This window comes from Urocampus carinirostris, chromosome 6 (assembly GCF_059441175.1).
Source record: "Urocampus carinirostris isolate Australia breed hairy pipefish chromosome 6, RoL_Ucar_1.0, whole genome shotgun sequence".
Classification (NCBI taxonomy): domain Eukaryota; kingdom Metazoa; phylum Chordata; class Actinopteri; order Syngnathiformes; family Syngnathidae; genus Urocampus; species Urocampus carinirostris.
In genome coordinates, this window is record NC_142354.1 from 17,906,228 (window position 1) to 17,921,209 (window position 14,982).

At 41.5% G+C, this 14,982-nt stretch overlaps 1 protein-coding gene across 8 annotated transcripts in view; it reads right to left on the reverse strand.

Moving 5' to 3' along the window:
- Positions 1-14,982, reverse strand: part of atp2b2 (ATPase plasma membrane Ca2+ transporting 2) — a 192,984-nt gene that overhangs the window by 45,429 nt on the left and 132,573 nt on the right. For all 8 annotated transcript variants that reach the window (XM_088338106.1, XM_088338107.1, XM_088338112.1 and 5 more), the window contains 3 exons: positions 14,370-14,531; positions 10,839-11,053; positions 10,521-10,763 (listed from right to left, as the gene is read on the reverse strand). In XM_088338106.1, coding sequence (XP_088194232.1) covers positions 10,521-10,763; positions 10,839-11,053; positions 14,370-14,531 — 620 coding nt within the window. The remainder of the gene's footprint in view (positions 1-10,520; positions 10,764-10,838; positions 11,054-14,369; positions 14,532-14,982) is intronic.

Consider the following 14,982-nt stretch of genomic DNA (forward strand, 5'->3'; position numbering starts at 1 on the left):
GGACAGCCACTTCTCATTAGATTTACACTTTCCCATGGTCCAAAGGAAACGTCTCTGTCCGAAATTGCTAATTGTGTTATGTGGGTAGACCTAAGACATGTCCGCTCTGAAGGACCCGACTAAAATCACATCACCGTTTTGATAGATCCGTTATCGTGGTCAAGCGAAGTTGCCACGAAAGTAAAAGGTGAATTATTAAAAAAGACAATTGATAAATGTAACTAAATCTTTTTAGTTCAAACAAATATAAATCCTACTAATGTGTTCACATTTTAAGACTCTGAAAATTGGATTTAAGACCTTTTAATGCCAATTAAGGCCCTCCTTTTTACAATAATTAATTCAATGTCTTATAAGACTTTTCAAGGATCTGCACAGAACCCTGTCAACTGTTAAAATAAACACATTCAATGCCAAACATAAAATGCTGATCTAAGAAAAGGTCCTCTTATCATCCCTGATAATAATTTGTAGAGTAGGCTACAAATGTAGGCTGAATGATATTCAATGACATTTTTCTTTACTGATCCAGACCACTTGGACATCATTAAATCTGGATCCGGCCCCTGAGCCATACTAAATATGACATGCCTGCCATAGAGCATTCTATTTGTGAAATCCATATAGTTACTTACTTATTATGCAACATATCTTATCTTTTTCCAAAATTTTCCTTAAACCCTCTAACGTAGTGAGGCAAACTGCACATCAAGCCAGCAAAAAGTTGTTGTTTGATTGTTGCCAGGTTTATTGTTGTGTTTCTTAGGTGATAAATATGAAATTTGGTACTGTGACCAACAGTCTTGCTATTGCTTCTATTAAACACGACGAACACAAGCACAGCTAATCTTAATACATGTGCCAAATTTATATTTTAAATACTTCAATGTGCTAGGAAGTTTTGTGAGTGAGTGAGTGAGTGAGTGAGTGAGTGAGTGAGTGAGTGAGTGAGTGAGTGAGTGAGTGAGTGAGTGGGTGAGTGAACGAGCGAGGAAAGTAATATTAATACAGAGGGGAGTGACTATTCGAAAAATGGTATGTGCGAAAAAATGTATGGGACGTCAAAAAACATTCGGACATTGCTGTAAATTGGATTTTGTATTGTGTCTACCTTCTTCCGAGTACAGCACTGTCGTGCTTTTTTTCCGCCGCTTTGAGAGGTCAGCCAGCATCCACCCCGAAGAAGAAATCCGCTTCCTCTTCCTATTTCGTGTGTAAACATTCTATACTGTATCTCCAGAGCGCTAACATTTTTATTGTTTAATATCTCGCGCATCCATTTAATACAGTATGGTTGGTGTGAAGTGTAAAGAAGAGGCGAGCCGTTACTTTTGAAATTAAAGTGGAATAAGAAAGCTTAATGTGGTTGAGAAAAGGGTTGGATCGCTTTCTTTTGGCCACTCTCTAACACTTAGGAGAACCTCTTGAAGCTCATCTTCCAAAAGTAAGTTTCACTTAACTTAATTCACCTTTACAGAGCATATTATTCTATGAAATGTTTATATTTTTCTTACAAATCAATTCAGGTCACTTATACAAGCCTTAAACACACTTAAATGAACCTTAAACTTGGATTTGATACAAAATATAGCACTGATGCAACTTACAGACTAATTCAACTTACGAACGATCGTCCGGATAGCGTTCGTAGGTCGGGAAGCGTCTTTCACTTTTTGGCTTATTTCTAGCTTGTGTGTATTTCTGTAAGTGTGGACGAGTATCGATGTTTTTGTTTTTTATTTCTGTTGCCGTGCTTATTTTCAAAGTGTTGAAACATAAGTATAGTCTGGCGCAGGTGTCTCCAAAGACAGCTGTATGGACGTGAGTCCTAGCCGAGCAACTGCTCTTGCTTTCAACTAACTGTAATGTTTTACAAATGTTCAGTATCTGTTTATGGAAGTACTTTTTAATGATAACATTACCACATGCGTCATGTTTGTACAGTGAGTGAGTGTGCTCATAGATGGACATTTCAATGGATCTCCACTTGAGGAGTGACATTGCACTAATGAGGATGTATTTTGCCTCTGTTATACTGCCGTGTGTGCGTGTGTGTGTGTCTTTGATGGTGATGTCACCATCAAAGACTACCAAAGCAATCATGGTAATCCCAAAGGGTTGGCCTATTACATTAGAAGACAGCACCAAACTCACACAGGGCAGGTGGCAAACAATAGAGAGGTGGGGGTGTCAAGAGCTAGGTGTTGTTCTGAATTGTACTTTTTCCGAACTTTCTGGACCAGGGGTCTCCAACCTTTTTCAAGCAGAAAGCTACTTTTTGCTACTCATCAAAACAAAGGGCATCCAGTTTCATATACATTTCTAAAATTCTTGTAATACTTACTATGTTGTTACTATGTTATTGCCAGTGGAATTATTGAAGTAGTAAAAAGAAAGAAACAAACAAGAAAGAGAGAGAAATAAAAATAGAGATAGAAAGAGTGACACAAGGAAAGCAAGAGAGAGGGTGGAAGGATAGGGGGAAAGTGAATGAAATAGGAGAAAATAGATAGACAGCGAGAAAGAAAGATAAAGACAGAGGGAGTGAGAAAGTGAGAGAAAGACAGAAAAAGAAGCAAGAAAGAAAGGGAAGAGGGAGTGAGTGAGGACAAGAGGAATAGTAAATGGTCTGCATTTACATAGCGCTTTTCAAGTCAATGAAAATAAAAAATAAAGAGAGAGAAAGAGAAATAAAGAAAGGAAGAGAGGAAGATCAAAAGAAATAGAAAGAAAGTGAAAGAAAGGGAAAAGGAAAGGAAGAAAAAAGAAGAAAAATAAAAAGGATAGAAGGAAGGAAGGAGAAAAATAAAAAGGATAGAAGGAAGGAAGGAAGAAACAAAGAAAGAAAAGAAAGAGAGAAAGACAAAAATAAAGAGAAATCGAATGTAGGGTTAAATTCTCATTATTGGAACTTTACAATGATCCAGCAATGGTGGGGTATTTTTAGAAGAGGTCTGCAGGAACTTCAGCTGTCCTCAGGGGGTATCCCGGTGCCCCCGGGCGCAAGGTTGGAGACCCCTGCTCTCGAAGAGCCTTCCTCAGTGATTGCATGCTTTAGATTTCTTTTTCATTCAAAAGCTTTTTTATAAAGAATAAATACATTGCATTTGTGCCCGTGAGGTATGTAGCAAGCTTGCTTGGGTGGATGAGTTTTTGTGTGTTCATGAATGGTCAAAGCGGTGTTGTAGGGGCATTTTTAGCTTTTGTGCTAAAAGCGCTTTGTAGCATTGTTCTGTTCACACGCAAGCAGTAAAGCCTCAGGCTACGGTTCAAGGTCCGTACGTTGGCAGCACTTCACGGACGCAGTCTTACAAAGCAAAGCCTTGAGTAACATGGAATTTGCTGATGTCAGAAAGCAAGCTTTCTGGATAGTGGGAGTAAATGCACTGAAAATTGTTCAGCAGATAGTAGTAAACTCCAGCACAATGAGGAAACTTGAAGCAATTTATCTAAAAACAACACAAATCCTTGCAAAAGTATTAGAACAGTAGTTTACAGAAGTGTTCATTAATTATACATAAAATAATTTTAATGCAAGTATTGTAAATGCAATTAATTTACCTGCCAAGTTATTGATCCAAGTTTCTCAGTATTTTACCCATCAGGTTATCAACAAATAAAAAAAAAATGAATTATGAGTATATGCTACAAAATCCTACATGCAACCGGACATTAAAAAGCGCTATATGTTATCGCACTCTCTATTTTTATGCGCAAAAAGCAATCCATCTCTAGAATTGTTAAAAAAAAAACAACTACAACATGTGCTCCTTTAAAAACGGAAGTGGAAAAAATTTACCAAAAGGTAAGAGTAAGACTGGTGGGATACATGTGTCGAGGAAGACCCAAGTTTAATGTAACCTTGTGCTTTGTGCATGAATAAAACTAGCATGAACAGACCCACATCGTATACAATTAAAACTCATTCTGTGTACCGTCTTTCTTTGTAAATATCTCATGTTTTAATGTGGGCACATGTGGCTTATAGTCAGGTGCGGCTTGTATATGTACAAAATGGTTTACAACCAGATGTGCTCTACAGTCCGAAATTCACAGTAGTCTCCTTTCAAGATAAAGCAGCCATAGGATAAATTACTAGTGTCAGGTCAGGGTTTGTTTTGCTATTTAAATTTGAAAAAAAAGAAAAAGAAAACAGGAGTTTGCTTTTTAAAAAATTCCTGGGCGTTTTTAAAGTTAGATGATCAGTAGTATCACGCATAAAATGATCGTGTTGGTGAGTATGCAAATTGTATGTTGTGTAAGTATTTAAACAATTTCGAATGATTAAATTCAATTTTCTAAAGAGCAGGAAAAGGGACAGACATTTTAGCACAACCAAATGTCTGTACAACCATGAAAGTCCACAGACAAGAAATATTTAAAAGCTCCAGTGTGTGAAATTTGACCACTAAATGGCACTGTTGTCTAATGCGAACAAAAACCAGTGGCACAAAGCACAGTGTAGCAACAAGAAAGATCCTAGACAAATATGGCGGTGGCCTCTGGGCAGGGATTACAAATTTCTCGAACTATTATTTTTTTTAATAAATATTAACAATGGTACAATGGGTTTTTTTTTTTAATTGAATGAAAGTTTTTTTATACCACTAGGAGGTATTACACACTGTCCCTTTTGTTTGTTCTGGTGGAAAAAAGATCCTCTGCGAGCCCCTTTCAATGTTTACGTTAAACTTACTAATTTCTGTTTCAGTTAGAGAAGCAACAGTGAAGGCTCGGGGGAAGAAGTAAATATGAATTTGCTTTGGAATTAAACAACAACAAAAAAACAGAATTGAACTAATTTAAAGGCATGGAACAAAATGACTGAGAACAGCAGGACAATATTTGAGGATATATTTGAGAGATGTTGAGAAAAACCCTCAAAAAGGTGTTTGAGGCATCAGCAACCATTTCTAGAGGGCAACAGTGAATCTATCACTGGGTACTGTTTACACAACACTATCACATTTAAAAAACAGTAGGCATGCAGAAAATGAAATAGCATTACTTTGAAAAAACCTAGGGTTCACATTTAACATAAAAGATAAAAACAGATTTGCACTCATCTTTATCAATAACATGAACTACGGTCAAATACTTTTACCGAAACTAGGAAGGCTTATGTTTATCAACCCCTGCCACAAAATGTAATGTTTGGAGTTCACTTGTTCAAACCATGTTTTTTCTCCTGCTACAAGTATGGGATCTAAGATTTGGTCTCAGAGTAGCAGGATGACACTTCAAACCCAAAAACAACAGTGATTAGATGATGAAGATGCTGTATCTAAAAAAAAAAAAAAAAAGGCCTGGAGAGGGATACAGGACGTGCTGCCCCCGACCCTTTTGGTTATGCGATCTGTGAACTGAGAACAAGTATGGGAAGGGGGGTGTTTACAAACACCAGACTAACAGCTCTAGGTAGCTCCGTTTTAGTAATTCTGTTTAACGTCTACCCTGCTCTGACCCTCTTTGACACAATAAATGAGGCTTGCTAGTAAATGCCCAAATAAACCAAGCCAGCTTCAAGGCTCAGCACTCAGGATCACTGGTTTTGGTGGAGGAAAGGATGACAGTATATGTGTATATATGTATATACAGGGTTGGGTAGGGTTACTTTAACTCGATTACGTTCAATTACTTTTGGATTACTCCAATACCAAATATGCTAATAAAAGACAAAAGAAACTAAATATGAATAAAATTTCTAAATTTTGTGCAGGCTTGGGGAGTAACGGAATACATGGAACGGCAAAAATGATGTTGGCAAGCTGTTTGGATTTATTTTCATTTTGTTTCTGTCGCATTTTATGTTAGTTTTGCCGGAGATCAAAGAGATCAAAGCCAGGAGAAAAAGCTTACCACGTGTTGTGAGTCATAATTTTATTCATATTTAGTTTCTTTTGTCTTTTATTAGCATATTTAGTATTGGAGTAATCCAAAAGTAATTGAAAGCAATCAAGTTAAAGTAACCCTACCCAACCCTGTATGTGTGTTTTTGGAATTAGACTGGTACTAAGTACGAGTTGAAGGAGAGTTTAAAATACCATTAATACACCTACATACTATATTGATTTTTTTGCACAACCAACTGTCACACTTCCCTAAAACTAAATCTGTAATAAATATATGACCCAGACCCCACTTATACTGCAATGGTTTCCATTGTGAACATTGGACTTTTTTTGTGATAAATTGACGCCAACTATAACATAAATACACTGTTAGATGAGCAGTTCAACACTAAAATATATGTAACACATATTTCTTTGGAATGGGCCACATTCATAATCCAGTCAAGTCACATTTACACAAAATGTTAAACAACATGCGGGCAAGGGAAAACTCAAAGCCTCAGCACTAGGGAAATAAGAAACCTTGAGAAGAGGCCTCATAAATGGTAATCCCCCTTGCAGGATGACCAGGGTGAAATAGCGGCGCTGCCACGAGCGGCTGCCTTTTACAGCAGCTGCCCTATTGTTATATTGTCTGCTCCTATCTTCGGTGTTTTTCTTCCCGTTTTGATAACTACACTATGGATTACTTCTATCCTATGGGACATGGGTTTTAGCGCACAAAAATGCGTGTATTCAAGGAATTTCAACTCCTTGCCCTGAAGAATTTTCGTGCCGGCGTGATGAAGGGGCCTATCGTGGAAGAAGAGCCGGAGCTAGCGAAGTGGCTAGCGGCGTTATAAGTCTTCGGTACCATCTGTAATCATGGTAAATGCAAACTCACGACCAAATAAGATCATCGAGTGCTGGTGGAAAACATCGAAGCGCACAGGGAGCGCAGTTGCTGTGTTTTGCGGAAACGTGGCTTACGTTTAGCATTCCGGACGCTAACGTGTAGCCACCCGGAGCTCCCCGGAGCTATCCGGCTTCAACGCCGCTAAAAGGAGACACGAAAGCCGGGGGGAATCGGAGAGGAGGCGGACTTGCTAACACGAGGTGGTGTATCCCTGGATTTTCACAAAGAAAAGTTTTCCATCTGCCGCAGGGATGTCGAACTTTTGGACTGGCGTGACGTCATCCACTCCGCTACAAGCACCCCTAGGGCATCATGTTAATCTGTTAATAAACAACGGGGTAGACTGCTGGAAGTGTGAATTTCCCTACGGGGATGAATAAAGTATCTATCTATCTATCTATCTATCTATCTAGATTTAGCATCATATATGTGCAGGAGCTGCAGAAGGAAAAGGTGACTAACTGTGTGACAATGACTTGTTAATGCAAATGAATTGGGCCTCCATGGCCTCTTTCTGGTCATGAATGGGTATCGCAGGGGTGCCCAACACATCAATCGCAATTCGACCAGTCGATTGGACCAACAGTGTGGGTAGATCATGAGGGAAAGAAGGACTCCCTGCGTTTGGTTGGAATGAAGGTTTATCAAGTGATGATCGTGTTGTCAAAATGAGACATTGTTCTCCTGAGAGCAATATTGCTATCGTGTGGCTGCAGGTCCGCAGCAATACAAGAGCAGAGCGACGCGAGAGTAGCCTGGCAACAGCCCCGTTCACTTCACGAGCACCACTCTCGACAAAAGGGCACGCCCTCTGGAGATGCATAGCATTAATAAAATTAATGTCAGCCTATAATCTGTCAACTGACTGACATACATGGCAGCTATTCTGACATCTGACCATTTCTGACGCATGGGTCAACTCAAAGTCTATGCTACGGAGTTGCCTTGTTAGCCTTAAATGTATTCCTTCTGAATTTAAATAAAAAGGATATACAGAATAGGGCGGCATGGCCCCTGGGTGGTTAGTGCGCAGGACAGTGAATGAGCGAGTGCATGGTTATCCGTCTCTGTGTGCCCTGCGACTGGCAGGCAACCAGTTCAGGGTGTCCCCTGCCCACTGCCTGTGGATAGCTGGGATGGACTCCAGCATCCCCGCAACCCTACTGAGGATAAGCAGTGCAGATAATGAATGGATAGATAGATGGATGGATGGATGGATGGATGGATGGATGGATGGATGGATGGATGGATGGATATCCAAATGAGTGGAGGAGCAAGGCCAAGTAAGAAGCCGAAATCTACCGTTTCCAGTGGGAGGAGCATTTTTTTCACAATGTCATGTTAAAAATGTTTTTGCCAAAGCAGTCATTTTTCTCACAGTTGTCCAATAAAGCAAAGGCAGCCACTGAAGCATCATTCCGAAATTGAAACACTGTAGCATTTTATTAGTAGCTCATATGTGTAAAAAGTGTGGACACCCCTTGTCATGGTTGCCATGGCGCCCAATTACCCCGCCCGTGTGGTGCCAGAGGCGTGTTCAGGAGAGTGAGTGATTGCTATCGCGAGCTATCGCTAGCTTCTGAACGGCCAGTGATTATTGAGCGCTCGCGTGCCCGAGTAATCACGGGAGAAAGACCGCTTACTTTGATTTCCAACATGGCGTCGACAGTGCAGAAGATGGAGGATCTCACCCTGACGAGTGCTGTTGGCGATGTAATATATCGTCTTACATTGCCTGGTAATGTTTGTGAACAATGCAAGACAGGTATGACCCTTCCACTGCGTTTAGGATAACCTTAACTGTGTCAATATGCGAACTGTCGCTCATATCAGCCAACTCGCTCAAAGCAAGCTGTAGAACGAAATCCATTGTACTGTCGTCGGCCATTTTGGATCAGTAAGGCAATCACAGTGAGCGATTACAACCGTTCAGCAGTGCGCAGCAAGCCATTAACAAGAGACTACATGTCTGATCACTCTCCAGAACACGCCTCAGCTGCAGCTTGTTGACGGATTGGCTTCCCCACTATTTGAGCCCTGTCCTGTCAATCCCCTTTTGTCATTCCGTCTGTAAACCTCTGTTTTTCAAAGCAAGCCTTTTTTCGACCCTGACTTACGCCTGTCCCGTTTTTTGCTCCTGTTTGTCTCCCGCTATGACCTGTTTTGATCTCGAACACACCTACTTTCCCGTCCCAAATTACGATCCGTTTTTGATCCCGACCATGTCTACTCTCCTGTCCTGGCTTACGATTCGTTTCTGACCCCGACCACGTCTTGCTCTCCCAGTCCCGGCTCCCGACCAGTTTTCCGCCCCTGACACCGCCATTGCTCGCTACGGAAGATCCACTTCCACAAGATCCACAAGCAGAGTACGAGAGCGAACACCGGATCGTGGGTGCACGCCTCCCTCGTTCCTCCAATAAAACTGATGGTAAACGTAAAGCAATTTTATCCTGTTTCCGTCCTGGGGTATCAGATTAAATGGCTCCAAAACGGGACTGCAAGTGTTAAAAACATCAGTCATTCAGCAATAAGAGTACAACGGCCAGGATTAATTTTAATTTGACAAAGACAAACCCCTAAAATCGGTGAAACAGAACCAAACTACAGGTCAAGTAGGCTGATATGTAAAGCCTGGAAAAATAAATGCAGGAGCAGAATGTGGCATAACCCAAGTGGAGCAACTAACAATGCAGTACGGAACATTTTGTACAATTGCTGTCAAATGACTGTGGCAATTTGTTCCTGTTACACCTACAATGGTCATTTCAAAGAAAAGCTTCTGCAGCTTTACCAGGTTGTGGACACTATTCTTAAACAAAGCTTCCCGGTGTAAATCGTTTTATAAGGGCAGCATAAGGTAAAGGAACAGTATACGGGTGGAGGAGGGGTTTCTTTTTTAAATAATTATCAATAATCAACGGGATTCAATTTATGAGCAACTCCATTTCTAAAGTTCTTCTCGACATCCATCTGACTCGGGCCGATTGGATCCGATAGGAGTTTGCAACATTTTGAATACCGGATTAGAACAAAATTACAAAAGTGCTTTTTCAAGGTGACACGATTGAGCAAATGCCTCCTGCATGTGAAGAGGCTGCCAAGGACACTGACTGCCTTACTGCCTTCTTGTCTCCAAGGTGGCGACGACACAGCATGAAAGTCTTCCTTTTCCATCAGACCATGGAAAGGAAAAGGTTGTGTGCAGGTCATACCCGAGAATCATCCAGTCACGTCTTCTTTAGTAAAGAAGCTTTGGGTAAAGAATTTTAAAGTGAACAGATATGTTTTTCTTTGCAGAGCAGTTTTGTGACTTGATGAAAAGCAAATCTTATGATACAATATATAAAACATAAAAAAAACGTCATTTTTTGTCAAGATATCAAATATATCATACACTTTTAGACCATGAGGCCACTCTGCCTGGCTTATACGGTGTACTGTTTCCCTTTTAAGTTTCTGTTTCGCAAGTACCTTTTATCTATTGTGTCCAGACATACAGTATATTTGTTTGCCTGTCAATTTCTTGAGTATAAATAGCTCAGTGGACCCAATTCTCAAGCACCAAACTCTTGTTAAAAGTCTAAGACGTTTCAATCTTAGGTTAGCTTAGCAATTAGCATGGTTTTGGAGTATTTCCTTGTCATTCATTCTAGTGAACAGTACACAGACATTTCGGGAATATACATTATCAGTTGTGTAATACATGAGCATCAATAGATGAACTGCGAATAAAATACTTTACTTTAGATATTTTTAAATGCTTTACTTACAAGTATCTTGGTGGTGTAGGCGCTGTTAATAGAGATGGAATTGACAAGCAGGTCAAGTGATTTTGGAGGCAGGACCCCGGGGTCGGGGATTTCCTTGTAGTGCACGTCGCCAATGTAGCACTGCACGGCCGTCATGCGGTTAGTGGTGAGCGTCCCCGTCTTGTCCGAGCAAATGGCCGTGGCGTTTCCCATCGTCTCGCACGCGTCCAGGTGACGCACAAGGTTGTTGTCCTTCATCATTTTCTGTCGTTGGAGACGCATAAATGTCTTACCAAGGCAATCAAAAAGTGCAACGGTGCGCTACCGCCGATCGGTCACCTTGACAGAATACGCCAGAGAGATGGTGACAGCCAGCGGCAGGCCCTCGGGAACGGCCACCACCAGCACGGTCACGCCGATGATGAAGAACTTGACGAAGTACTGGATGTAGATGGGGGTACACTCAGGCAGCCACGGACGCTTCTCGACCACGAAGGAGTCGATGGCAAAGTACAATACGAGGATGATGACGGTGATGGCTGACATGAGCAAACCTGCGTAAATATAGCACACGCATTGATCAAAACGCTAACGAAAACATACCTGAATATTCGACTTCAATCGCTATAGGCAGATTTCAAACCCTTTGCAATTTTACTAAATATTAATTAGAAAGCTTACCTTTACTAGCCAAATCATACCTTAAACCATATTTCGTATTGTTTGAACTACAAGCTGCTCCAGATTATAACGCACACCCGAAAAAATAGTCGTTTTATATCAAAGCGTGGTCGATGTGCAAAAACAGGTCAAGTAGTCGAAGCGGGAGATAGGAGCGTGGTCAATGCGCCAAAACGGGTCAAGTAGCCAGAGACGAGCAGGAAGTCAGGGACAGAGGAGCAGGATACAGGTGAGAACGGGACAGACTGGAGCCAGAGTCAAAATAGTGCTTGCTTTGCGTGTGCAGAGATTTCCTGACGGACTGACAGGGAGTGAATGGAGTACTGAGTTTAAATAGGAGGGGAACCAATCAGGCAACAAACAGCAGCCCACGTGAGGCCAATGAGTAATCATGACAAATATTCCGAAAAAGGAGCTCCAGGAAAAATGAGCTTAAATATAGAGCCCAATCAGTCAAATCTAATTTGGCTTAGTCGCCAATTTAAAAGGTCAACCGGTAAAAGTGCTTTCATAAGTCGTTGTACTGGATTTGGGTTAAACCCAGTTAACTGATGTGATCAATTCCCTCGACTGGGACTGTTTTTTTAACAGAGTAAGCAGTTTGTGGTTAATTCACTTGGATATTATTATTTTAAGTAAACGGTAACATTTGCACATTCAGGCAGGTTGTCTTACAACAGCTGTTGTACAATTCAAACAAAACTATTTGCCCGTACCATACAAATTCTACTCCTTTAACATGGGTAAACAGCATATGGCTTCTCGTTTATTGTTGTCTGCTTTCTTAAAAAAAAACAGGACCCATTGTGGTCACAAAATAGCTTGTGCACTGCGTTGTCTCAGAATTTCTGAGGTCATGCGGCAATGAGTTCCAGAGCTTGGGGGCAGAGCGGCTGCAAGCTCTGCTCCCCATGGAGCTGAGGCGGGCAGGGGGTATCGTGAGATGGAAGGAGGAAGGTGATCTGAGGGTGCAGGATGGAGTGGTATTGTGAAGGAGGACAAAGTAGGGAGGGGCAAGGTTATGAATGGCCATGTAAGTATAGAGCAGGATTTGGTAGATCGGAAACCAGCGGAGCTGGACAACATTTGTTTTTGGTACCGTGACTAAAGATAGTGTGCTGGTAAAATAAAACCAGAGGCCTTCTCATATGTCGTCTATATCACTGGGAGTCCATTGGTAAGCCACGGCCAGGGATCAAATCGCATTACAACAGAAAACATGCACTTATAGACATTCCAAAAAAAAATAGGCAAAAAAAGTGCCTCAAAATGCTATCTGATATTGTTCAGGGGGCCAGACCAAATGTGGAGGCGGGCTGTATTTGGCCAGCGTGGCATAGTTTAGGGACCACTCATTTTGTCCAAAGACCTTTTGTACTTCAATATGTCAATTTCTTGTCAAAATCTCAACCAATGTTCATTTTTTTTCATCAATTGCAGTTATGCAAAGCCATATGTCCTGCCGGAGATTATTTTTTAGTCCTCAACGTTGAACCCCAAGTCACCTCGCAAAGCTTCAAAGGCTATTTAGCAGCGCGCCGCACGGGGTGTCAGGAAGAGTGCACTGCGGCGCGATAGTAGAACACACATGCGAGACAAATCACAAGCTCCTGCAGTGAACAAAGTCCACACAGTCTCTGCCGAGAGCACCTGATGATCCAAGTATATGCTAATCTATCTGCCGCATTGCATTGTTCTGACACCACGTCCTCATTCCGTCACTCACGCCGACGGGCTGATGTAACAGGGTTGCCATGACAACAAAGGACTTTCTTTGAGCAATTTTGGGAAATGGGCAAAGCTTTTTGGGAAAAACAGTTTTGCACAGATGCAGTCTTATGCAACTTTTAAGTATTCCCAGGAAAGCTTGTTTCATGCAATCGATGTAGCTAAGATTTCCAAAATGTGAACGTGTTGTTTGTGTTAAAAATACCGCCACAAATACAATACTAACACATTCCCCTTCGGACCTCAAATTTAAATACAAAGGTGAAAATTTTTGGGGGGATTTTGAATACGTCAATGAGAAACATCATAAGCAGGGTATCCAGCACATGACAATGCAACAGGTGGAACTCTGACTGCAGAAAAATGACAGAAAGGCCATTATTGAAAAAGGAAGAAATTACTGTCATGGTTTGGTGCCTGCGGTTCCTTCTTTCCTACACTTTCCAATCCAATTTACTTTTCCTCTTCCCAGGTGTTTTCAGTAAGACAATCATCTACCTATGCAATAAATATCCTGAGCTCCCCCCTCACTTTGCTTAACCAAATAGATTCCTGAAGCCCTTCACTCACCAAAACGACAAGCCTACCTTCCTTCAATTCCCCCCACTTCCAGTATCGCCACTTCAAGAACCGCCACACCACCACCTCCTCCGGTTCCCTGCTTGTCCCATGTCGTTCACCCAAGCCTTAAATGTAGTCCCAAATCTTCACTTGAAGATTGTTCTTCACAGAAGAACCCCATCTGTAGCTTCCCTCACAAGCCTCCCTCTCAAGATCTTTTCCTCTGCTATCCCGGTCCCACACCCCCTTCTCTTTTGGAAAGTATTTTGATGTTGCTGTTTAAATAAACGTTCCCTCTGGTGAGGTTGGACCACGTCCCTTGTGTCCCGTGTTTGGGTCTGTCCAACACCCCATGACCTCTTTTTTTTTTTTAACCAAGCTTTACCCCATCTTACCAGGTGTCAGGTTCCAAGAACAGTCGTATGACTGTGCAGAGTGAATAGCGACGATAGTTATGCCAACCCAATGTGTCGCACCACCTGACATTGGTAGTCATTAGGTGACAGAACCTCCTAACTCCGAGCATTGAGCAGGGAAGCAATGGATACCAATGTTGTAACTCCTAGGTATGACTCAGTCGATGTTTGAACCAGAGACCAGCCAATTTTGGGCTTGGTTCTCTACCCCTACTCTTTGACAATTACTGTAAATTCCACACTACAGACCTGACAGAAAAACAAAAAAAACTCCAGGCGGCCTGTATGATAAAGGGTTGAAACCGCAGTGTTTAAAATGTAGCAAAAATGTAGCAAAAAAGTAGCGGCTTGTAGTCTGGAATTTGCGGTGCATGAGAGGTACAGTACAAATGCAAAGTAATAATGAAAATAGTGAGTCGAGTACTTTTAGAATATTCGGTGTTTTTTTTAGTGAAAAAATTAATGGACTATAAACAGAAATTACCTGCTTTGCCAATCTGCACAGCCAATTTAGTAAGCTTCCCTTGCAGCACCGACTTTTCCTTCTTGGGAATGGACACCTTCTTCCGCTCCTTCTCTTCATCGCCACCCTCAGCACTCTTAAGAGGCTGCATTTCCATAGCTGCCGCGCCATCTTGTTTCTTTACTGCAAAGAGCACAAAGTCACAGTGAGCAAATAGTTAGGACTGCTGAGATTAGCGCGGACAATAAAGATTTTTTAGAAAAAGAGTCCACATTCTTCCAGGTGGACACTTGGTAATTCTACCATGTAGACAAACGTACATATATGAATATTGTGCTGTTTTTATTTATTAGTTGGGATGTTTTGTGAGTGTATTGTATGTTTCACAGCACTGATCCTTTAAGAGACTAAGGATGTTACCAGCCTTTTTAGAGACCCAGGAAGTAATGCTAAGGGGATGCAAACTAGGAAATACAAGCACATGGTGCTAAGACACAAGGAGTCCAACTGCCTAATTCATCTCGAGACATCTGCACACATCTTTTGCCATACAAAGCATTGTCCTTATGTAATCCCTTCTTTGTTTGGTGTTTTGGGATTGTAATTTTCATGCATTTCGTGTGAGTGCAACAGC